Genomic DNA, 26,074 nt, shown 5'->3' on the forward strand with positions numbered 1-26,074 from the left:
ATTCCAGAGCCTCGACTTTTAGCCATTACTTTGTGCCGTCCAGTGGCAAAACAGTTGTCATTTCAATAGCCCTTCTGTATTTACAAAGTGCTTATCTCATTTGATCGTCCCGATAACCCTGAAATAGTATTGTCTACAGTTTACAGATGCGGTTGAGGTCCAGAGAGCTTGACCCGTCTGTCACATACCTAGCAAGTGCTGGAACCAGGACTCTTTCCCAGGTCTTCTCTGAGTTTTCCGCCTTTTTCCTTTCACCACACTCAATTGCGTTTCTCAGAATCTTGGAGAGCTTTATAGTTGGAAAGAATGAAAACCTGGTCTGACTCTTCATTTTATAATTGAGGAAACAAAACCCAGGTAGGAGAAATGGTTTGATACCAGTCACAAGTCAGTGGTAGAGCTGCCGCAAATGCTCTTTGAATACAGGGTGGTGATGAATCTGAAGAGAATGGTTGGCAGGGAGTGATGGGATAGGAATATTGGAATCCAGACCTCCCAGCTCTTAGGCAAAGCCCTTTCTCCACCTGTTAAAGTGTCTCATCCCTCCTTTGGCTGAGCCAGGGACATAATTCTGTGCATAGTCAGATACTATAAATACCCTTCCATGGCACTGAATTTAGAGAGCATGCCTTACTATCTCTAAGTGAAAGTCTGGCAAACCAAGAGATAATGGAAGCAGTATTGAGAAATAGAGCCCAGGACCTACTTTCTGAGGCTTAGATTCCAATTCTGGTGCCAGCTTTGTAACCTTGGGCAAGGATTTAATCTTTCTAGATTTCCATTCTTGTATTCATCCCACTTATTCAATGTATTCTTTGTTCAGGGACTGTGCCAGGCACTGGGGACAAGCAGTGAGCAGGATAAGCATAGAACAGTCATTCTAGTGCTTCTGGTCTTTTGGAGGGAAGTGATCAGGTAACTACACAAATATTAACCGATGTTGTTAAAGTAAGTGTGTGAAAAAGTATAGTAAAGGGTGTTATGAAAGTGGGCTACAGGACATTTGACCTAGAAGTTGGGCTGGAGAAGATGGCCAAGGAAGGCATCCTCTGAGGAAATGATGCTTAAACTGAAATCTGAAAGAAAAGTGGAAAGTAGTTTATGAAAGAGGTGGGGGAAGATTATTCCAAGTAGATTCAACAGTATGTTTCAAGACCCTGGAGCAGGAGGAGTAGTCAAGGAAGTGAAAGATCAGATTGCTTATTTGTAAAATGTGGGTGGTAATCATGACTCTGGTTATTGTGGGAAATAGCTAGTACATGTGAGAGTATTTTATATGCAAGGGCCTGTGTGTGTGCATGCCCACGTTTATAAAAATGTACATGTTATGAGCTGGTATACGGCTGGATTGGGACAGGTTGCTGGGACAGGTGGATAAGCCAGGACTTTGTGTTCCTCATCTAAGTCTTTCCAAAATTAAAATGCACTTTCTGTGAAAAACAGGAGAATTCAAGTTTGAGAACGTCAAGTTTGGAAAAAGAATATGCGCTTCAAGTAGTTTTAAAAAATATCTCAACAGTTTGAATAATAATGCCAGTAACTGTACACAGTGAAGTATAGTGGTTAAGAGCACAGACTCTGGAGCTAGATTGCCTGAAGTCAAATCTCGGGCAAATTATTTATCTGTGTCATTGTTTCTTCATCCATAAAATGGCTATAAAAATAGTACTTATAGGGTTATTGTGATGCTCAGATGAGTTAATATATGCAGTACAGCACTTAGAATTGTTTCTGGCACATAGTTATAACTATATAGGTATTAACTATTGTTTCATTATTATTGTTATCTTTTTAAAGGCTCATTAATATCACCATGATAAAGGTGCAGTGGAAACTGTATCTCAGAGAGGCTGAGTGATCTACCCAAGGTCACACAGCTAGTAAATGGGAGAACTGAGATTCCAGGTCAAGATTGCATCCAAAGCCCAAATACTTCCTGCCACATTTTTTCAGAGTATGGGTTAATTTTGTTGGCTAATACTTGGGCTCGCATAACAGTTCCTTTCCTCAACTTGACTTCTGTGCTGAGCTGTGTTAATATACATGTCCTTAAGGTAAAGGGTCCAAGGGATTACCTTTATTGCCTTTCTTGAACTTCCACTTTGAAATTTCCTGACTTCTGTGCAATTACAATCTACGCCTTAAGCGCTTCAGCAATGTGGTTTATTTATAGAGTTGTCTTCCGGTTCACGTGTACTGGGTATGCTTTTGGGTGCCGCGTTTTCTGTCAAAGGTTGTTTATTTCTAACCCATTTTGATTTCCTGTTGCTTTGTGGATTGGTATTATGACCTGCAACAGGAACACCAGGAAACCTGACACAAATGGAGCAGCCAGATTGAGACCCTGTAGATTAAAAAAAACCAAAACACTACACGTTATTATACAGCCATATTTGGATATAAGTGTGTGTTAAGCATTGGCTATATTAGGCAAAAACTTGGATATAGAAACCTCACTTAGAGCCAAACTTTTGTGAACAGTTTTGCTGAAATAGGCAGAGCTATTAGCTCTGGACTAGGCCCTGGACACTGACAATCTCTTTGAGCCTCAGTTTCTATATCTGTAAAATGGAGATTATTATATTTTCTTTGTAGCATTATTGAGAGGATTAAATGAAATAATATCAGGAAAGCAAGCAACCCAGGCCTGACCTCAATTAATAGTAGCTTTTAATAATAGTTAAAGAAGAGGAAAAAATATTCCTTCATTTTTTTAAATCCAGATCTGTTTTTACTGACTTCGTACACTGATCACTGACATCTAGCATCCCTTGCTATTGAAAATTCCATGAGAAGACATTATTTTCCTTTGTGCTATTCATTTGCTTCTAAAAATAGTGATAATGATAGCCAGCTTTTATTAAATAGGCACTATATTCCTGGCACTGTGGTAGGTGTTTCACATGCATTCACTATCTGATTTTATTTTTAGATCAGGATTATTTTTCTCATTCTGCAGATGAGGAAAGTGATGCCCAGAAAGGTGGAGTGAATTGCCCAAAGTTGAAATTTACATCCAGATCTCACTGAGTCTAGGCTACCTTGTACAACGGTGCAAGATTCCTTTATTGTGCCTGACCCCCCTGTCATGGAAGTCTTTGAAAGGAAGGGTGATAGCTGTCAATACAGATCTTTTCTGGAGGCTCCTGCTGTCTGCTAGGCACTCTGCCAAGTGTTTTACCTGAGTAAACTCATTTTTTCTTCCCAACCCTAAGAAATAACTATGGTTATCTCCATTTTACAGTTGAGGAAATCAAGGTGCAGAGATGTTCAGGGGCATTTAGTCAGTGGTGGAGCTTGGATTGGATTCCACATCTTCCTGCCTGCAAAGCCTCTACTCTTATTCAATCTGTTACATTGCATCAAAATTTTAGGATGGGATTTTTTTTTTTTAGTGAGATGTCGGAGATTTTCAAAGATAGTAGCTTCCAGGTATTTGATGCTAATTATTCTTAATTTTTTTGCTGAATAATACCCAGATGCCTGGCAGAAGCTATTAGCGCTTCATTTGTCAGCTAGCTAGGACTGTGTTCTATCCCAGGGGTAGCTGTAGACACTTAGCATCTTTTCATGGTCAAAGACCTCAGAAGTCTGATGTGTAACTTGTGTTAACACAGAAGAGGGTGGCATTTTCCAGAGCTTTAGTTCTGTAATATGGAAGACCTCAAACCTCAGCCATGCTTCAGACTCACATTAAAGTGCATCCTAATTGGTAATCAGTGCATAAGGAACCAAAGAAAATTTAATTAAATGCTGTCGTGTGAATTTTCCAGTCATTTTATGCCTGTTGAAATAGCTTTATTTAGTTTAAAGTCCTCTTCCAGTGCTCTCCCCTCCCTCTTTATAGTGTAACTTTATCAAGATTTTGTGCCTTTTCTTATGTAAGGGTTTAATTAGCATCATTAAAGATTTAGGCTGCTGCACATTTGCTTAGCTCTGTGTTCCTTGTGTTCTAAAGGCATTTGGTGTAGTGGAAAGAGCATGGCGATTTGGAGTCCTACAGACTGTGGGCAGGTTCCTTCAATCTCTGTGAACCTCGTTTTCTTCATCCTGTAAAATGGGGCAAATCATATTTCCTTGTCTGGCTGTTGGGAGGGGGATTAGAGAGAATGTATTTAAATTGCCTAGCGCATAGCTCAGTTGATACGAGTTGCTTGATAAGTGGTACAGATTATTTTCCGAAGTGGTAATAGAGTCTGTTGTACTTAAGATCTCCTTTTTTGTCTTATTTTTAGTAGATGTTCACAAGGATTGTCTTCAGTCATGGCCTTGGGTTTAAAGTGCTTCCGCCTGGTCTCGCCTGCCCTGTGCAACTCCCTCGCAGCCTTGACCAGACCTGTTTCAGAAGTTCCGCTGAAGACAGTGAGCAGAAGACAAAATGACCATGGGCAAGATGTGGCCTGTCCCGCTGTACCAGTCCGTCATTTTGCTACCAAGAAAGCCAAAGGTAGAGACATATGACCTCCTCACCCCTTTCTTATATTTAGCCCTTGAATTATCATAGCTGGAAGGGATCTCAGAGATGTACTGAATTTCTCCTCTTGCCACGTGAGGAAATGGTGTCTCAGAGAGTTCGATTGATTAGCTTAAAAGTCACAGTGACAGAGATGGTATTAGAACCTAGGGTCTGTTTTCTGATTACCGTGCTGCCTCACATGTTACCGCGGCTCGGAAAATGCCTAATTTCTTTCTTTCAGATTTAGAATTAGAGGTGTAAGTGCCAAGCAAACCAGAATGCTTGCAGCAGAGATCAACATGTTTTCTCCTTATAGGAATATCTGTGTTGGAAGTAAAATTAAAACCAGAAGATTGTTGAGTATGAGGGTATTAGAGCCATGAATTTAGATGGATGATCTTAATGGTTTGTGTCATCCAAGAATGAGACTTTGATATACCACCGGTCTCAGCTTAAATGTCACTTCGCCAGGGAAGCCTTCCCTGGCCTCTTAGACTGGGTCAGGTCCCTTGTTACTTGCAGTTGTGTGCCCTGTTATTTTACCTTTGACGTACTTAGCACAGCGCTCATTAATTAATTAATTAACTGTGGGATTGATTATAGTTTGTTGTATGTCTTCTGTGCTGGACCCTATGAGGGCAAGGTCTATGTTTTTCTTGTTTAGTTCCTAACAGCGCCCAACACAGGGTGTGTATCAAAACATTTTGCTGAATGAGTGAATGAGTGACAGAAAATTGTCAGGCGGACCTGCTGTTTGCACTGGTGGGTCAGGGAGTCCACTCCTAAGGATGGTGCTAGAAATATACTGCTGAATATCTTTTCCACTGACTTTCCTTTTATGGTTTCATGCAAACCTTCCCTTTTCTATTAATAGGAAAATTTAACTAGTTGCTGAAAGAGCATTAATGCTTAGAAGACATATTCTGTAAAAAACTTTACATTTAATTGATTCTTAGAATTATCCATTGAAGGAATTATAATTGTCCAGTGAAGAAATTCTTATAGTTATCTAGAGAAGTACAGATATCACCATTTTGCAAATGTAGAAACTGAGATACCTGTATAAGACATTTGCCCACAGTCATTTCTAGTTAGTGGCAGAGCTGGAAATCAGGGGCCCCTGGTGCCCGCAGAACTGCAGTCCCCTGGTACACTAGACACTAGCTACAGCGTGTAAGTAGCGTCTTTTCATATTTAATTGGCTATTCAGTTTTTGTCTTCTTTGATTGCCTCTTTGAAGAGTCAGTTGTTTGACTTTTTCTTTTATATTTATTGGATTCTTTCTATATTAGGAATGTTAAGCCTTTGTTGATTATATACGTTACAAGTATCTGCTTTGCTTTTTACTTTATGGTGTCTTGTTGAGCGTAAGTTTTAATATAGTCGTATTTTTCAGTCCTTTCCTTTATCATTTGTGCTTTGTGTCTTATCTAACAAATCCTTACCTATTTCAAGGTCATAAAGCCATTCTCTATTTTCTTCTAAATATTTTAAAGGTTTTTACTTTCCTATTTGGCTTTTTAATCCATATGGAGTTTGTTTCTGAACATGATGTGAGCAAGGGAATCTAATTTGAAGTTTCTTTTCTATATGTGTAATAAATTGCGTCAGCACTTTATCAGCGCCTGAATCACTGTCATAAAGTCTTGAATCTAGTGCTACAAATCTTTCCCCTCACCACGTGCACACTTTTTCTTTTTCTTCTTCTTGACCTTTTGCTCTTCTATATGAAATTTATAATCACATTGTTAGATTGCCTTCATAGAGATCTTGCATAGTTCTTTAATTAGATTAATTTCTACGCTGTCATCATTTTTATCACTTTTGTGTATGATATATTTTTTAAACTAAATTTTTTGAGTTATAACAGATGTATAGAAAAGTACGTATATAAATTGTAAGTGTACGGCTCAGTGAATTTTCACAAAGTGAACACAACTGTGTAACTATCACCCAGATCAAGATATAGAACATCACGTGTACTCTGGAAGCTTCTCTCATGTCCCTTCCAGGTGTCACCTTTTAAAAGATAACCCATAGATTAGTTTTGCCCTTTTTGAGCTCAGGTTGGCTTCTTTTGTGCCTGGCTTCTTTTGCTAACAATCTATTTGTGAGATTTGTCCATGTTCTTGCATGTAGTAGTTGTTTGTGCATTTTTATTTCTTTGTAGTATTCTACTGAATGCATATACCACAATTTATCTGTGCTTTCTACAGGTGATGGACATTTGGGTTGCTTCCACTTTTGAGCTAAAATAAATAATGCTGCTTTGAACATTCTTGTACATTATTTTGGTGCCCGTATGTGTGCCTTTCTATTGGGTGCACACCAAGAGGAGGGGTTGTCCTCGGGTGTGCATGTATTCAGTTTCAGTACATACGGTTCTCCCAGATGGTCCTGCCAGGTCACGCTCCTCCCACAAGTGTTTCAGCTTTCTGTTTGCTCCCCATGTTCATCAGCACTTGGTATAGGTAGTCTTTTTCATTCCAGCTGTTCTGAGGGTGTGCAATTACATTTCACTGTGCTTTTAATTTGTATTCCTTTGATGAATAACGATGCTGAGCACCTTTTCCTTTGTTAATTGGCTATTTGGATATCCACTTTCTAGTCTTTTTGCCATTTAAAAAAATTGATTTGTAGGAGTTTTTATGTATTCTAAAGACAAGACTTCTGTCGTATGTATGTATCGCTGATATGCTTGCCTTTTCACACTTTTAATGGTTTTTTTTGATGAATAGAAGTTCTTAATTTTAATGTAGCCCAATTTATCAATCTTTTCCTTTATGGATAGTGCTTTTTGTTTTCTATTTAAGAAATTTTTCCCTACCTTAAGGTCATGCATATATTCTACTTTGTTATTTTATAGAAGATTTATTATTTCAAGTTTATATCTTTAAAAAAATTTGTTTTATTTGGTTGCTGGTGAATAGGAACACTTTTGATTATTATACATTGATCTTGTATCTTGCAACCTTGCTGAAGTCTTTTATTAGATCTATTGTTTGTATATTCTTTTGGATTTTTTAGGTTGATAATTATAATACATGTATATGATGATAGCTTGTTTTTTCCTTTCCAATCTATATACCTTTTATTTCTTCTCTGTCTTTCTTTCTAACTGCAGTGTCTAGGAACTCTAAGATAATTTGAATAAATGTGATTGATGATAGTAGACATCTTTGTTTTATTCTTGACTTTATAAGGAACACTTTTTAGACGTTAACGTCAAGAATTCTGTTTGCTTTAATTTTCGGTAGTCTATCAAAATATCGTCTATCCCTATTTTGCTAAGTTTTTGTTTTGAATGAATATTAAATTTTTATCAAATGCTCTTACTGCATTTATTGAATGATCATTTTTTTTTTATCTTTTAATCTTTTAATGTGGTAGCTCAACATCAATAGCTTTTTCTGATGTTAAACCACTTTTGCATTCTTGGTGTAAGCCCTACTTGCTCTTGATACATAATCTGTATATACATTGCTGGATTTGGCTTGTTAATATTAATTTAGGGTTTTTGAGTCTATATTTGTATGTGAGATTAGCCTTAATGTAACTTTCTGATATTGATAGGCATAACTTTCTAGTATTATTGTGTGATTTTGGCATCAAGACTATATTAGTCTCATCATGTGAGTTAGGGAGTTCATCTGTCTCTCTTTCTTTCTGTCTTAATGGGATAGTCTGTATAAGATCAGGATTATCAATTCCTTGCATGATTGGTAGGACTTGCCTGTAAAATCATCTGGACCTAGTATTTGTGTGTGTGCATGTGTGTGGGTAGACTTTAAAATCATAGCTTCAATTTCTTTAATGATTATGAGGTTGCTTAGATTTTCTCTTTTTTCTTGAGTTAGTTGTAGTAAATTATATTTTTAGGGAATTTTTCATTTTTCCTAAGTTTTCAAAATTGTTGACATAGTTGTCCATAAAAGTCTCTTAAGATTATTCAAATCTCTGCTGTTTTGATAACTGTGTCCCCTTTTTCTTTCTTAATAGTTATTTTGTGTCTACTTAGTTTTTTCTCAATTATTCTTGACAGAAGTTCATCAATTTTATAAGCCTTTTAAGAAAAGCTTTTAATTTTGTTGGTCTCTCTTTTTTTGATTTTATCAGTTTCTGCTCTTTATTGTTTACTTTCTCCTATCTTGTTATTTTCCTATCCTTTGAGCTGGACAGTTACTTTCAACCTTTCTTCTTTTCTTATAAGCATAGAAAGCTGTAAATTTCTAAATACAGCTTTAGGTGCTTCCTATAAGTTTTTGATATATAGTATTTTTTTTTTTCCTGTGGAAGGTTCTCCCTGAACTAACACCTTTGCCAGTCTTCCTCTGTTTTGTATGTGGGTTGCTGCCACAGCATGGCTGCTGCTAAGTGGTGTGGGTCTGCACCCAGGAACTGAACCTGGGCTGCTGATGTGGAGCATGCCCAATTTAACCTCTAGGTTATGAGCCCGGCCCCCTGCTATATAGTATTTTCATTATTGTCGTTTCTAAATATTTGTAAAGTTCCATTATGTATTTTTCTTTAGTCTGTGAGTTATTTTGAAGTGTTTAAAATTTTTCAAACGTATGTTTCTTGGAGAGTTAGCTTAATCCCACCATGGTCAAAGAATGTGTTCTGTATGATATAGACTCTTAGATATTTGTTAAGATTTGCTTTGAGGCTAGAACATGGTCATTTTATATAAAGGTCCAAGAGTGCTTGACAAGAATGGTTTTTTTTTTTTGAGGAAGATTAGCCTTGAGCTAATTGCTGCCAATCCTCCTCTTTTTGCTGAGGCAGACTGGCCCTGAGCTAACATCCATGCCCATCTTCCTCTACTTTATACGTGGGACGCCTACCACAGCATGGCTTGCCAAGCGGTGCCATGTCCGCACCCGGGATCCGAACTGGTGAACCCCGGGCTGCTGAAGCAGAACCTGCACACTTAACCGCTGTGCCACCGGGCCAGCCCAAGAATGGATATTCTCTTATGGTTGGGTGTGTGGTTCTATATGTAATCATTAGATCAAATTGGCTAATTGTGTTGATCAAATTTTTATTTTTTTACATTTGTTCAATTTATCAGTTATTGAGAAAGGTATATTAAAATCTCCTAGTATGATTGTAGATTCATTAGTTTCTCCTTTTCATTGTGAGGCTATGTTATTGAGTATATTTAAGCTCAGATCTTTTTGGTGAATTGTTTCCGTTATCTTTATGAAGTAGTCCTCATTATTTCTTTTTTTTTTTTATTGAGTTAATGATAGGTTACAATCTTGTGAAATTTCAGTTGTACATTAATGTTTGTCATTCGTGTTGTAGGTGCACCACTTCACCCTTTGTGCCCACCCCCCACCCCACCTTTCCCCTGGTATCCACTAAACTGTTCTTAGTCCATAATTTTAAATTCCTCATATGAGTGGAGTCATACACAGATTATCCTTCTCTAGCTGGCTTGTTTCACTTAACATAGTTCCCTCAAGGTCCTTCCAAGTCCTCATTATTTCTAATAATGGATTTTGTCTTAAAATCTATTTTGTCTGATAATATAACTACACAAGCCTCTTTTGGTTAATACTTGCCAGGGTTATAATTTTTCCATTCCTATACATTAAACTTTATGTGATCTTATGTTTTTGTAAAACCTCTTGTATATATTGTATATGACTAGATTAAAAAAATTCTTACTGAGACTCTCTATCTTTTAACTGTCCTTTTGGTCTGTTTATATTTATTGTGATTACTGAGTATTTGTATTTCCATCATTTTATTTTGTACTTTATTGTGGTTTTGTTTCTTTTTTCTTCTTTCCTCCTTTCTATTGGATTAATCAAGTTTCTGTATTCCTTTTTTATCCCTGCTGATTTGGGAGTTATACTTTCAATTTCTTACTGTTTTGGTGGTTATTCTTAATTTCTTTTTTATCTTTTTATGGAAATAAAAAAGCACGTATAGAAAAATGCAGTTATCATAAGAAAACAGCTTGATAATTTTCACAAACTGAAAACGCTTGTGTAATCAGCACCCAGATCTTTCCCAGCACGTCAAAAGTCCCTTTTATGCCCCCTTCTAATAGCTTACCACCTTCTGCTTCTTGTAGGTAACTGTTCTCACTTTTAATGGCATGGATGAGTTTTGTCTGTTGTACTTCAGTATATAGATATCGTATATATATAGTATATATAGTATATATATGTAGTGTATATATAGTGTATATATATAGTATATATAGTATATATATATAGTGTGTATATATATATATATAGTGTGTATATATATAGTATATATAGTATAGTATAGATATAGTATATAGTTGGTGAGCAGCGTGTAGGTCCGTGCCCAGGATCCAAACCGATGAACCCTGGGCCATCAAAGCAGAGTGCACAAACTTAACCACTCAGCCATGGAACTGGCTCCCTACTACTTTTTATCCATTCTGATATTGATGAGCATAACTTAAAATTTTTAACATGCATACTTGGTTTACAAAGTCCAAAGTTGCAGATATTATTTCCCTTGTTTCTAGCTTCTATTCTTGCTTTCGGAAAGTATGGAAAGTGTGCTCTTATTCTAAATTTTGATCCTTTGTGGATAACTTTTGTCCTTGGTTTTCTGCATTCACAAGATGTCTAAGTATGAATTTACTGTTATTATCCTGTTTGGACCTAGTATTTCTAAATCTGAAGATTCACGTTTTTGATCAGTTCTGAAAATGTTAAGCTAGTAGCCTGTCAACTTAAGAGCAGTGAGGTTTCAAGCGTGAGGGTAACACAAGCAAATAAATGTTTAAAAAAAAATTACTCTGCTGCTTACTGGTTGGCTACATTGGGCAAAACATTTTTTTTTTTTGAGGAAGATTAGTCCTGAGCTAACTACTGCCAATCCTCTTCTTTTTGCTGAGGAAGACTGGCCCTGAGCTAACATCCATGCCCATCTTCCTCTACTTTATACATGGGATGCCTACCACAGTATGGCTTTTGCCAAGCGGTGCCATGTCTGCACCCAGGATACCAACTGGCGAGCCCTGGGCGGCCGAGAAGTGAAATTGCGCACTTAACTGCTCCGTCACCGGGCCGGCCCCATGGGCAAAACGTTTAAAGGCTGTGCCTCAGATTTCTCATCTGTACAATGGGGACAATAGTAATCTCTGTTATCCTGCCTCAGAGAGCTACTTTGAATATCTAATAGAAAAATGTACTTGAAATTGCCTTACAAATTATAATATGCTATACAGATAGCACAGGATCTTCTTGTAGATGTTCAATAAAATTTTTATGAATGAATCTCAATAAATGTTTGTTGAATAAATAAACAAGTGTAGGATAATATTATTTAAATATTTTTGTTCTTTTTCTCCTTCCCCCACCCTCCATAAAGAAATGCAAGAATATCTGTATTATTCGTGGGAGTGATTTATATATGCACATTATAGAATGTATATGAAAAATTGCCATGATGGTTTAGACGTAAAATAGAACTTCACTCAGCTCCTGGTGCTGTTGATTTTCTAAAATACAAGCCATTCTTGCTACCATTGGTGGTGTTTAATGTTTCTAAACAACTGTTGTCTCTTTTGTCTGTACCAGCCATCAGATACATTGCATATCCTTGTCTTAGTATTCATTTTAAAATGAATTAATATATTTCCTGTGTCTCCAATTAGATTTTATGGATACAGTCTAACGGAAAGTTCATGGATTTAAAATTAGGCAGAGCTGGGACCAAATCTTGGCTTTACTGTTTCATGACCTTGTGATATTCAACAAGTCACTTTATCTTTCTCATCTCCTGTTTATTTTTTCTGAAAAATAAGCAAATAATTCACTTATGGAGTGCCCACCATGTGGATAATGATGTTTTAGATATTTGAGTTACTTAATTGGTATCCTTGTAGCAACGTGGCAATATAGATATTATCCCTGTTTTACAGGTAAGGATCCCGAGACTCAGAAAAGTAGAGTAACTTGCCCAAGGTCATAAAACTGGTATCCATCATAGCCAGGATTTTCACCCATTATAAAGCCTGTGCCTTCACTAATATCTGGGAAAGTGTTTAGCACAATGCTGGTACATAGTTGATACTCAGTAAATGTAGGCTCTTTTTTAGGGCAGTGATAATGTTCTATAATTTTCTGCACTTGGCATTTTGCCCTGTACATAGTAGGTACTTATTCACTAATTGTTTATTGTCTTTGTTTATGCTGCTGTTCTTTTATTCACTGAATGTTGACTTTCTAGCCAAAGGGAAAGGACAGTCCCAAACTAGAGTGAATCTTAACACTGCCTTGGTTGAGGATATAATCAGCTTGGAAGAGGTGGATGAAGAAATGAAGTCTGTGATGGAAGCACTCAAGGATAATTTCAATAAGACTGTCAATATAAGGACCTCACCAGGTTAGTGACTGAACCAATGTTTCTGAGAAGGGTGTAGTGAAAAAAGCATGGCTTTGGCAGATCTGAATTTTACTCCTAGCTTTGTCACTTACTAGCTGGTGCCCATGGGCTGTTCCTTTACTTTTATGGTCCTCAGTTTCTGTGTCTACTTCCTATCTTATGGCTTTGGGATGGGTGTTAAAATAAGTGAGGTAACATATGTAATGGTTCTAGCTCAGTGCCTGGTACATACTTAACACAACATTTATTTATCCATTCAGCGAATATTTGCCTGCTATGAACTGCATTGTGCTGGTACACAATGGTGAACAAAAACAGGCATGGTCTTTGCTTTCATGGAATTATACTCTCAGAAGGTGGGAGTTACATTATGACTGTACTATAAACACTTTCTAGGTATTTAGTCTCTCAGTAACTGACATCTTTGGTGTGATTTTTCCAATTTGCACTATTTGGCCATGGTTATCTATTACTGGAAACCAAGTGGCTGCAAACCTGCCCACCTGAGACATTTCTTACCTCTGAGCTTGACCAGGAAGATTCCGTTTGGGTTAATAACTTCCTGAGAGTGGCTTTTCTAAGTGGGAAATGTCAGAACTGTCTAGGAGAACTGTTTGCAGATGTGATGGAAGAAGTGAGTTGTCAGCTAATGGTGCAGGCAGGCAGGAAAAGTCCAATTGCTGTTAAATTGGCCTTTTGGAAATTGTCATCATCCTAGAGTCAAGCCTGGGACCCCCTCTGAAGGTATCTCTGGGAGCTTGGACTGCTCCCACTCACATCTTGGTTGAGATAGTTCATAAGGAAACTAGAAAATGTTTCATGAACTTGTTCTTAAGAAAACCAAGTGGAAAATATACAGCTGCATTTATAAATACCAGCAGAAACTTACTGAGTTCAGAGACGAGGTCCAATGTGAAGCCAGAAAACCATTTCGTCATTTGTCAACCTTTAGACTGGGGCATTTCTGCCTTTGCTGACAGTAGAGCATGCCATTCAATCTCTCCCAACTGTTTATTTTAAACTTGCTTATTATTTTAGGTATGAAACTGATAAAGTGCTTTGTCTCCCCTGTGCTTTCTGGCCTGTTAACATTCTGCAGCCGAAACCAGAGCGCAGTTTGAGAGGAGCTCAGGGAGAAATGTGATACTTAAAATTAGCCAGCAAGCTCCACTCTTGTTGAACTTAAAAAGATGATGGGCCTGGAAAAAGGTTGGGAGTGTAATTTGTTAAATGTTAACCTCTGAGAAAATGAGGGGCAGGAATGAGGCTGAGGGAGATTCTCGCTGGGGACAGATTGAGGGAAAAGGATTTGATGCATTATGTCGATATGGATTTAGGGAATGGGAACCACCGCAATTGCATACTGAAAAGCCCATATTGGGACTTCTGGGCAAAGGGTCTTATGGCAAATCGGGAAGGCTGAATTAAGATCTATTTTCAAAAGGCCTCCCGTTGGTATTTCCTCTTTGCTGCTTTCTTTTCAGTGTAGTGTTTCTGTAATGTTCTATGTAGAACTGAGGCCAGGAGGAAACTGGGTGAAACAGTCTTTTTTTGCCAGATTCTTCCATATCATCTTTCATTACTATGTGAACCAGCAGGCACTTTTCCTCTTACACCTTCGTCTGTCTACCAGCAATTTCTATTTCCAAGATTGTTGATTACTTTTAATAGTTGTCTGAGATACGAGTTTATTCATTTGTTTGTTCTTGCCCTCTCTCTCCTTCATCCATCCATCCATACATTCATTTATTCACCACAGCATTATTGAGTACTTATTCTGTGCTGATTAATAGGTGCTGTAGATACAGAGAGAAGAGACATTGTCCCCACCTTCCAAGAACCTACAGCCTAATGAGAAGGAACAGACAAGTAAAGCAATGTGTATAAAACCATATAGCAAAGCAGAGTGGTGAAGACTGTGGCTTTGGAGTTGGTCAGACTTGGGTGTGAATTCTGGCCCCTTTATTAAGAGCTCTTGTGACCTTGGGCAGGTTACTATCTGTACCTTGGTTTCCTCGTCTGTGAAATGGTGGAATTATCTCAGAGGGTTATTGTGATAGTGAAAGCAAGTAAATCATAGAAAGCGTTCAGTACAGTGTCTTGCTCATAGGATGTGTTCAACAAAGACTAGTTACCGTTATCATTATTACAGAAACGTGCATAGGATGCTTGGAAGCTCAGAAGGTGGTTTGTAATCCAGTCTAGGAGATCGGACAAGATTTCTGAGATTAGATGCTGTTATAGCTGAGTGTTAAAGAATGAGCAGGAGTTATCTGAGCAGAGAAGGATGTTCTCAGTAGAGAGAAAAATATACACTAATGGTCCTGAGGCAAGAAAGAAGAGACTGTATTGGTGAAAGTGTAAGTCAGTTAGTTTGGTTAAGACATAGGAGAAAGTCAAGAAATAATAATAATAGTTAACATTTGTTGGGCACTTGTATATGCCAGGACACAGTCATAAGTGCTTTCCATAAACTGTTTCGTTTAATTCTCATAACAACCCTATGAGATAAGTACAATTTTTATGCCCCATTTGGAGATCAGGAAATAGACACCCAAAAGTTTGAAGGGATCTGCCCAGAGTCACACAATCAGGAGGTGGCAGAGTTAGTATTTGAACCCAGGTCGTTGGTCTTCAGAATCATGGAGACTTTCACCATTATGCCTCCTGAACTTTTACGGATTGAAGCCAGTGATGTCAACGACGTTCTGTCTTGTCATGACATTGAATCTGGTTGAGTACTTCAAATCAGATCTTTGGGCCATAGCATGATACTGCATTTTTGCAATATTAGCTTGCTTGGACAACTCCCAATTTGTGTCAGAGACCCACTCCCCACCACTTTCTCTTTGTGTCTCAGTGTGAACCATCCTGGAGTGGTTCCTACTGTGAATGGTAAGGTTTTTCTTCTAGTTCTTGTTTGCATAGGAAGTCAAGGAGTTTGAATAATGCCCGTTTTCCATCTGTAACTGTGGCTTTATTTGCTTACCTTCTTGGGTTTCTGAAAATTTTGCCCAGGGTTTTCCAGAATTCAGATGTGGATGGAGATGAGATCCAACATAACAATGAAATGTTAATAGTTGGTGTTTTTGTTTGTTTGTTCTTTCTAAAAGGGATCTACACCCAGAATCAAGGTGATATTAGGGAATAGTTCTAAACTTGGCTACGTGTCAGAATCATGTGGTGATCTTAAAAAAAATTGCAGACTCCCTCAAAATCGTACGCTCCTTAGCCCCTACAGCATCAGGATCTCTGGGGGTGGGGTCCAGGCATCTAAATTAAAGAGCTCCCTGGTGATTCTTCACACAGCCAAATTTGAGTTCCACTGGTGTATGGGAAAGAGGCTTGATTGGAATCAGAATTAAGCACACCTGAGTTTGGGGCTTGGCTCTTGATTGCTTTTTCTTTTCTTAGCTCTATGATCTTAGCCCATTAAACCTCCCCAAGTCTCGTTTTCTCATGTGTGAAGTGGAGATAGTAATAGAATGTTACCAGGGTAGTTGTAAGAACTGAAAATGCTAATAGGAAGTACTTTTTTTATGCTTATTTTTTGGTGCCTCTTGTTTCTTGATTGTTTATATTTAGCCATAATCCTGTAACGTAGTTCTTTTTTTTGACTGAGTTGGAAACCAAGTTACTGAGAAGATAAGTAACTTGCCTGAAGTTTCATAGTAAATGGCAAAGTTGCTGGACAGGTGACCAACTCTTTCCAGTTTTAGCTCTGAAAGTTCTGTGTTACAGGAAACCACTCAGGTCCCTGCAAAGCCACCCTAATGGCTGGTGAGGAATTCCAACTTAGTTCTGCCAACATTTCAAAGCCCTTGCCATCACATGACACTTCTATGAAAGCCCCTTGAATGGTCTTGCCACGCTGATGAGGGATCCCTAAATATTAGTTGAATCTGAATTAGAGAGGGACTTAGATGTGGGTCTACTAAGGTCCCTCTGAATTCTAAGACCCTATAATTTTTATTTATTTAAAGATTTTTAAAAAATTTTTTATTAAGATTATGATAGTTTACAACCTTGTGAAATTTCAGTTGTACATTATTGTTAGTCATGTTGTGGGTACACCACTTCACCCTCTGTGCCCTCCCCCCACCCTCCCCTTTCCCCTGGTAACCACCGATCAGTTCTCCTTGTCTATATGTTAACTTCCACCTATGAGTGGAGTCATACAGAGTTTGTCTTTCTCTGTCTGGCTTATTTCGCTTAACATGATACCCTCAAGGTCCATCCATGTTGTTGCGAATGGGACGATTTTGTCCTTTTTTATGGCTGAGTAGTATTCCATTGTGTATATATACCATATCTTCTTTATCCAATCATCAGTTGCTGGGCACTTAGGTTGGTTCCATGTCTTGGCTATTGTAAATAATGCTGCGATGGGGGCTGGCCCCGTGGCCGAGTGATTAAGTTCACGCGCTCCACTGCAGGCGGCGCAGTGTTTCGTTGGTTCGAATCCTGGGCGAAGACATGGCACTGCTCATCAAACCACGCTGAGGCAGCATCCCACATGCCACAACTAGAAGGACCCACAACGAAGAATATACAGCTATGTACCAGGGGGCTTTGGGGAGAAAAAGGAAAAAAAATAAAATCTTAAAAAAAAAAAATAATGCTGCGATGAACATAGGGGTGCATGGGACTCTTGGAATTGCTGATTTCGGGTTTTTAGGATAGATACCCAGTAGTGGCATAGCTGGGTTGTATGGTCTTTCTATTTTTGATTTTTTGAGAAGTCTCTATACTGTTTTCCATAGTAGCTGCACTAGTTTGCATTCCCATCAGTAGTGTGTGAGTGTTCCCTTTTCTCCACATACTCTCGAATATTTGTTATTTTTTGTCTTGGTGATTATAGACATTCTAATGGGTGTCAGGTGGCATCTTAGTGTAGTTTTTACTTGCATTTCCTTGATGATTGTGATGTTCAACATCTTTTCATGTGCCTGTTGGCTATCTGTATATCTTCTTTGGAAAAATGTCTGTTCATGTCCTCTGCCCATTTTTTGATTGGATTGTTTGGTTTTTGGTTGTTGAGTTGTGTGAGTTCCTTTATATATTTTGGAGATTAACCCCTTGTTGGATATATGATTTGCAAAGATTTTCTCCCAGTTGGTGGGTTATCTTTTTGTTTTGTTCCTGGTTTCGTTTGCCTTGCAGAAGCTCTTTAGTCTGATGAAGCTCCACTTGTTTATTTTTTCTTTTGTTTCCCTGTCTGAGTAGACATGGTATTCAAAAAGATCCTTCTAAGACTGATGTCAAAGAGTGTACTGCCTATTATTTTCTGCTGCCTGTATTTTATGATTTCTGATCTTATCTTCAAGTCTTTGATCCATTTTGAGTTAATTTTTGTGTATGGCAAAAATAATGGTCTACTTTCATTCTTTTGCATGTGGCTGTCCATTTTTACCAACACCATTTATTGAAGAGACTTTCCTTTCTCCATTATATGTGCTTAGCTCTTTTGTTGAAGATTAGCTATCTGTAGATGTGTGGTTTTATTTGTGGGCTTTCACTTCTGTTCTGTTGATCTGTGTGCCTATTTCTGTACCAGTACCATGCTGTTTTGATTACTATAGCTTTGTAGTCTATTTTGAAGTCAGGGATTGTGATGCCTCCAGCTTTGTTCTTTTTTCTCAGGATTACTTAGCTATTCAGGATTTTTTGTTGCCCCATATGAACTTTAGGATTCTTTGTTCTATTTCCAGGAAGAATAAAAGACCCTTTAATTTTTCTTTTAGGATCCCTTGATCACATCACTGTGGTAACTGCTGATGGGAAGCTTGCTTTAAACCAGATTGGCCAGATCTCCATGAAGTCGCCACAGCTGATTTTGGTGAATATGGCCAGTTTCCCAGAGGTAAGGTGGCTTTGCTGAAAGGGTTCCTCTCCGTGGTCTCTTTTGGAATGGAGGAGGCTGGGTCGAGTCAGGAGGAAGTATTCCCTCCAGCTTGGGATGTAACAGGAGAGAAGGCATAGTAAAGGGAACTTAAGGATAAGGAAAAGCTCTCTTCCTGTTTCTAAATTCCTGTTGTGTTAAAACTCAAACACCGTAAAGGCCAGGCAAGTAATTTGAATACTGAAATAGGCCCCATCTAAGAAAAACAATAGTGGCAATGCAGTGATGGGCACTTGGCCAACGTGGAGGGGGCTGTGGTAAACTGGAAGGCCTGTGCCCTGTCTGAAGGGAGCAGCCTCTGCCCAGCTCCTGCCGATCGTTGCCAGGCAGAAATGTAGGCCTGGTAGTCAGTGTTGCCAGATAATGATTTTTATTTCCAGAAGAAGCCAGTGATCCCCATTTTTATGTAAGATCTTTGTTAAATGTTGATACGTAATTCACTTTTTTTTTAAGACCGTGAGACAGAATGTATTAATGGGCCATATTTGCACAGAGCACCTTATGGGGCAGGAGGAGGTATTAAAACTGTGGGCCACCAGTTTTTGCCCTCTTCATTTGCATTTGGAGCAGACCCTCCAAGAATTCACATTCCTTTCAAACTGGACTGACCGTTGCAGAATACTGCACAGAGCACAGTGCTTCCAGGCCTGGAAGATGGGTTGCATTAGATCATTGCAACCTTGAGACGATGGTTTCCAGTCTAGTTGAGGAGGATAAATGGGCTTTTCCTTATTGGTCTAGTAGGAATTGACCTGGATTGGGAGTCCTAGAGAACCTGGAGTCTGGTCCCATCTCTACTGCCAGTGAGCTCTTTGACATCCATTTCCTCATCTGTTAATATGAGGTGAAGGAATCTGAAGTCCTTTCCTGTTCTGATTGTCTATTTTGGAGTTCTATCCCAAAGACACAGATCAAAGTTGAACCTGCTGGATTTGACAAACTAGGTTAGAGAGATGAGTAAGGGAAAGCTCTTGCTATGAACAGATTGTTTCAAATTAGAGGGTTCTTGTAGCTAGTGTACCATGCACACTTGTGGGGGACTATTCCTCCCCACTCCCATTTCATTCTCCATACTACAGCCAGAGTGAACTTTTAAAAATATATGTTGGATCATGTCATTCCCATGCTTTAAATTTATCAGTGAATTCAAGTAATCTTTAAGAGAAAGATTATTGTGGCCTAGAAGGCTTTGCATGATATTGCCCCTGCCTGTCTCTCCAATCTCTCCAGTCTCATGTCACTGTCATTCTTGCATACTTCTCTAGCCATGTTGGCCTTTCAGTTTCTCAAACACACCACACCATTTGCATCCTCCGGGCCTTTGCATATGCTGTTCCCTTTGCCGGGAACACTCTTGCCTGACTAATTGCCACTCATATTTTGGATCACAGCTTAAATGTGCCTTTCTCAGGGAAGTCTTCCCTAATCTACCCAATCTAAATTATTCCATCACACTGATCTCTTATACAGCACAGTTCTTTTTCTTCATTGCACTTGTCATTAATAATTATACATTTATTTATATCTTTATTTTCCATCTCACTTTCACTAGATTGTAACCTTGGACTGTAGAAATCATATCTAATTTTTTCATTGTGTCCAGCACCTAACGCAGTACCTGGCACATGGGAGCACTCAGTAAATTTTCCTCAAATGGATGAATACCTGTCATTAGGTTGGTGGAAGCGGGGCACTCATTCCTGGTGTTACTGAGGAGCAGAGAAATGAACGAAAAGGGAACTATTAACTCTTTCCCTTTCTGGCTCCCTCTGAACTGCTGAGGCCTCTCCACCTTATTCATCTAATCCCACAGGCACTGCGGGCCAATTTAGGGAATAGCCTCCTAATTACACAGCTTGAAGGCCTCATCAGGCAGATTGCTTTTCAGAGCCAGCCACTTCTGTTATTAAATGGCAAATGGCATTCACAGAAGAAGCACCTGATTGGCCACCAGAGCATCTTATGAGGCAGGAGGAGGTATTAACAGCTTAATTTTTTCTCAGGAAGTTGGAGTATATCTTCATTTTCAACCAAAGCATCTTTACTCTTTCTCCAAGTTGAAATTCTATGGGTTTTGGAAAAAACCTTTACACGCATCTCAGTAGAGAGGTTCTTTACAAGGACAGGGTGAGGAAGTGTGAGTTACATTGTCTTTTGAATTCCTTTATCTCATCTGGTGTATATATTAAACAAAGAGCTCTAACTAAACATTTCCTTCCTCCGGTTTAGAAGCTGTCCATAGAGTACCCAGGTTCATAGCTTCAAAATGCTGAGCTAATCCTCTCTGTGTTTATGTAATTCCTTTCTGTTTCACATGCACTTGGCTTTCTTTCCAAACCCGAGCATTTCTGTGTCATGCTGTAGTGACACGACACAGATTTACATGCATAATCTTTTCAAATGCATTGAAGACAGAAAACTGTGTTGCATTTGTTTAACATGTGTCCTGCTTGATAAATGATACACACGGTTGCTGCCTTCCATAAACTTGCCTGCAGCTAGAGTTAATGATGGGAAAGAAAAGAAGGGAGTAAAAACCACAGCATGATTTGAACAAGGCAAATGAAAAAAAATTCTGCAGGCTCCATTATTACACTTGTGGAAGGGAGAAAGCTAATGTGTATTGAGTGTCTACTGTGTTGCCAGGCACTACTTTCTCATGTTTTGTTTCACGTGATCAACACAGGTACTCTCTAAAATTAAGCATTATTTAGTCCATTTTTTAGACAAGGAAACTGAGGCCCAGAGAAATAAAATATCTCTTCTAGGTTCAACTATTGTGATAGAGCCAAGATTTGAACATACGGCTGTTTGACACTAAAGCCTGTGCTCCTTTTACCATTCATTAATTCAACATAGCTTTTTTTGAGTCCCTGCAAGTTATTAGTTTTTATTTGAGGTGCTGGAATTCATTAATGATTAAGACAGACAAGGTCTTTGCTTTCATGGAGCTTACATTCTAGGGACTCATTGGGCTCTAAAGAAAATGGAAGGCCAGTAATTGAAATGGCCCTAACCAAGTGGACTTGAACCCAAATTGCCAAGGACTTGTTCACTTGTGTACAAAAGTTTTATCATCTTTTGTCCTTTAGCATAGATTAGCTAAAGAATAGCGATAGCAGACATTGCTAATTGATCACAGCACTTTTTCCTGCCTGCCCCCAGGTGGAGTCTCTGATCTTTCTCAACACAGTACTTCCATCAGCCACAAGCAGTTGTCAGTGTTGCCTTCTGAGAACAGCCTTATTTACTCTGGGGTACTAGTGAGCATCCCTCAGTGAGGGGATAAAGGCTAAGATAAGAGATGGAAATTAATAGAAATACATGCCTTTTTGGCTGAACCATGAGTAGTTCAGAAATCATGTTGGGAAAATGACTAATACCCTGTATCCTACCACATCAAATTAAAATATACATATTTAGGATATTTTAGAAGAACTTCCTCTTTTAGCAGGTTTCTTTGCAAAATGAAACCTCTCTTGATTTTCATTTTTCTGCTTATGAAAGGACATTGAATAAGTAAAGTATAAAATAAGTTTTGGGGATTATGTACATAGAGTAAGGAGGTGAATTTTTGTAACAGATCTGAGCCACTTCATTAGTATACTCATTCATCAAGCTTTTACCGAGCACTTAACATGTACCCGGCATTAACCTTGTACTGGGAAGATGTAAATATCGAGACAAAGTTCCAGCCCCGCTTGGTAGCGGCAGTGGGTGCTCCCCTGCCTACAAGGGAAGATCGTATGGAGACTTTTGGGACAGACTGGGCAAGGGAGGCATGGTGAGCAGTGAGTTATCAGTCATTCAGTGAGGTGCTTCAGAAGAGGACGACTGGGGGACTTCAAATCAGGCCACCCCTTCAAAGTGGAGATGCTTTAGAAATCTGCGTTTCATTGTATTAAGGAAGATGGCAGTTCTTTTGCACAGGAAAATTTCATTTCTTTATCCACCTCTTTTATTTACCTTGGCCATACCCTTTATACACCAGACCTAATTCCAAATTATTTTTAGCTATGTTAAAAAAAATCAGATCCCTTCTGCCACAATTTCTGAATACTTTGAGCTAGTGGATCTGAAAGAAAATATAGACAAAATAACATCATTCGTCAGAGAGTTGAGGAGCCTAGAGTCTCCTAACTCTGCCAGTACTGGAAGCAGGGTGGGTGAGGCCCTCCCTCCACTGCTCTTGGCTCTCAGGGAAGACCTTGTCTGTGCTTAGAGATGTGACCTTATAGGTCCCTGTCTACATAAGGGAGGTACTGTACTTGGTTATGTGAGAGATCCCTTCCAGCTCCAATAGTCTGTGGTCAGAGGGACGGTTTTAGGGATTTACTGTTTTAAGCAGTGGGTCTGCAGTCTCCCAAGGCGATGATTCATCTGCATGTATAAGTTCCAGTTTGTTCTTTGACCTTAATGGTAACGCTTCATGTCCTTGTAGAGTTAAAGTAATTTAAAAAAGGAAAGGATAAGCTTTTTAGGCACTCCCTCACAAAACAAAACAAGTAAAATAGGTGTGCAACAAACCTCATTAATTTAAACCAGAAAGTTCAGGGAGGAGCTCAAGGCCAAGAATTGGCCCCGTGAATCTCAGTGATGTGGGCTGGCTCTGGTCAAACCTAAAATTCTTTTGAAAATGTCAGAGGCCTTGTTTTATGAATTCCACATTGTTATGCCAGTGAAAGTTTCTCTCTTCCGCGCTCCTTTCTTTTATCCTTATCCTTCAGTATTGTATACCAGGTGTGGTTACAGTGTTGCTTGAGGTGAGGCACTTTGGGAAATCAATGTACTCTGTGCTGCCTGGCAAACAGGACTGTGTCAGAGAAGACCCTGGAAGATGTCAGGCAGGACAACAGTGCATCGGCTAAGTGATGACTTCAGCTCAGTCTTGTTTTGCGGGTTTGTGCATTCTTACCTTTATATAATAAATTTACATGATAACACCCCTTGCCTGGCTGTTACCATGTGCCAGGACAGAGCAAGATGCATTGGTCATGTTATCTCATTTAATCCTCTCTGAGGTATAGGTACCACATGGTGTCAGATTACGACATGGGAGCTCAAAGAAGTCAAGCTTGTTGCCCAGGGTCACATGGCTAGCAAAGTAGGGATTTGAACTGAGAGCCTTCTGACTCTAAAGCCCATGCTTTTAACTAGTACACTGTACTACCTTTCCTGGAGCACACGCCAGCAGAGACTCATTCCTCCTTCCAAAACGTAAGTGAGTGTAGATGCGAATGAGTTAAATTTATTTACTTATTCCAAATCGGCACTGGTATATTTTGAGTGTAAAATGTCAACTGGAATTTTTAATGTATAAAATCTTTCATCTGTCTTTACACCAATCTTTGCACAGACCAGCCCCCCTCCCTTGAGGATTTATTGTGGTTTTGATCTGTGTTGCCTCAAACCATTGAAATCTTTTCAAAGAAGCAGAGCTGTTTTCTTTTATTTTTTCCTTCTCTTTGCTTTTTTTCCTCCCGCAGTACACTGGTACCAGGAGTGGACATAGTTTGCTATTCAGCTTGATCAAAGCACTCTACACCAATGTAACTTCCTGATCTTACTGGTAACAGAACTAAATGTTTCCATGTTCTGCCAAGATGGGTTGCCAGTTATCGACAGAGGGCTTACATCTGGTAATAATTATTTACTAATTCTGTTTACCTTTTGATCTGGTTTTCAGTGTACAGCTGCAGCTATCAAGGCTATAAGAGAAAGTGGAATGAATCTGAACCCAGAAGTAGAAGGGACACTAATTCGGGTACCCATTCCCAAGTAAGTTTGGCTGAAATTCACATATTTTGATGCAGTGGGGCAGTTGTCCTTTGAAGGAAACTAACACCCAATGGTACTGTTAGGCCAGTAGCATGCCTTACCTGTACCTCTTATCTTGGCAAACTCTGACATCTTTTAAGATCCACTTTACTGATTCAGAAATATTTATTGAGTACCTACTCTGTACTAGGGGCTGGAGATGCAGCAGTAAACCTGGCAAAGTCCTTGTCCTCCTGTAGTTTACATTCTGGTCGGGAAGATAGGACACATAAATACATAAAATCATTCCAGATAACAAAATGCTATGAAGAAAGAAAGGGCGGTGGGATCCAATAGAGAGTGACTGGTTGAGGGTGCTGGTGGCAGGCACAACTTTAGCATGAAAGGACTCTTTAAGGAGGTAACATTTTTGCTGAGGGCTGAATGATGAGGAAGCACCAGCCTGGGGGAAGAGCTTTCCAGGCACAGTGAACAGCCAGCAAGCACAAAGGCCCTGCGTCAGAAAAGACCTTGATGCTTGTAATCTCTAACCCATGTTTCTTGAAGAGCTGGTTTTACATTAGTCCTTGCTTGTTGAAGAATTTTAAGCATAAGAACAGAATAGAACTTACAGTTTTAAATGAATAAGAATGAATGTTTATTTTTAAATTCAAAAAGGAAAGAAATGATGAGACCTTGGCATGTTTGAGAGAGAAAGGCAGTGTGTCTGAAACTCAGTGAAGGAGGGAGAAAGTGTAGGAGACGGTTGGGCTGGTGAGTGGAGGCTAATGGTTTTCCTTGCCCTGGTGAGGAGTTTGGGTTTTGTTCTAATTGTAATGGGAAGCTGCTGGAGGAATTTAAGCAGAGGAGTGACCTGATCTGATATTGACTTTTAAGGGGTCTCTCTGGCAGATGAGTAACAAATGGGGTGTGGAGGGACAGAGCAGACACGAGGAGAATAGTCAGGAGGTGCCTGCAGTAGTCTAAGTGAGACAGAAATCTTCCCAACTTCCATTGCAGGTAGAATTAGTTTCTCCTTCTGCAGTCTCATTTCTTAATTATCTTTATGTCTTTATCCCTACACAGTGCCTCACATATAGCAAGTTCCAAATAAGTGTTGGATTAGTTCAATCAGTCATTCAACAAATATTAATAAAACACTAACTACATGCCAGGCACTTTCCTTTTTTTTTTTTTGCTTTTTCTCCCCCAATCACCCCAGTACCTAGTTGTATATTTTAGTTGTGGGTCCTTCTAGTTGTGGCATGTGGGATGCCGCTTCAACATGGCCTGATGAGCAGTCCCATGTCCGCGCCCAGGATCCGAACCAGTGAAACCATGGGCCACTGAGGCGGAGTGTGTGAACTTAACCACTCTGCCATGGGGCCAGCCCCCGCCAGGCACTTTCCTACTTGTTGAGATATAACTATAAACAAAGCTAACAAAAAGCCCCTGTCCTTCTGGGGCTTACCTTATAGTTGAGCAGGCACAGCAAATAGAAAAACAAATAAATACATAATGTAATGCCACGTGATGTTAAGGACTATGAAGAAAACTAAGCAGAAAGAGGGGATAGAGAG

At 39.1% G+C, this 26,074-nt stretch overlaps 1 protein-coding gene across 17 annotated transcripts in view; it reads left to right on the plus strand.

Moving 5' to 3' along the window:
* Window positions 1-26,074, plus strand: part of MRRF (mitochondrial ribosome recycling factor) — a 55,682-nt gene that overhangs the window by 591 nt on the left and 29,017 nt on the right. For 2 of the 17 annotated variants that reach the window (XM_008526904.2, XM_008526937.2), the window contains exons 2-5: window positions 4,236-4,447; window positions 12,680-12,835; window positions 18,580-18,698; window positions 24,424-24,515. In XM_008526904.2, coding sequence (XP_008525126.2) covers window positions 4,236-4,447; window positions 12,680-12,835; window positions 18,580-18,698; window positions 24,424-24,515 — 579 coding nt within the window. Of the gene's footprint in view, window positions 1-139; window positions 358-823; window positions 916-4,235; window positions 4,448-12,679; window positions 12,836-18,579; window positions 18,699-24,423; window positions 24,516-26,074 lie in introns of those variants that run through there. The other 15 variants (XM_008526912.2, XM_070597077.1, XM_070597070.1 and 12 more) reach the window with 14 other exon arrangements.

The sequence above is a fragment of the Equus przewalskii genome, chromosome 26, assembly GCF_037783145.1.
Source record: "Equus przewalskii isolate Varuska chromosome 26, EquPr2, whole genome shotgun sequence".
In the NCBI taxonomy this organism is placed as follows: domain Eukaryota; kingdom Metazoa; phylum Chordata; class Mammalia; order Perissodactyla; family Equidae; genus Equus; species Equus przewalskii.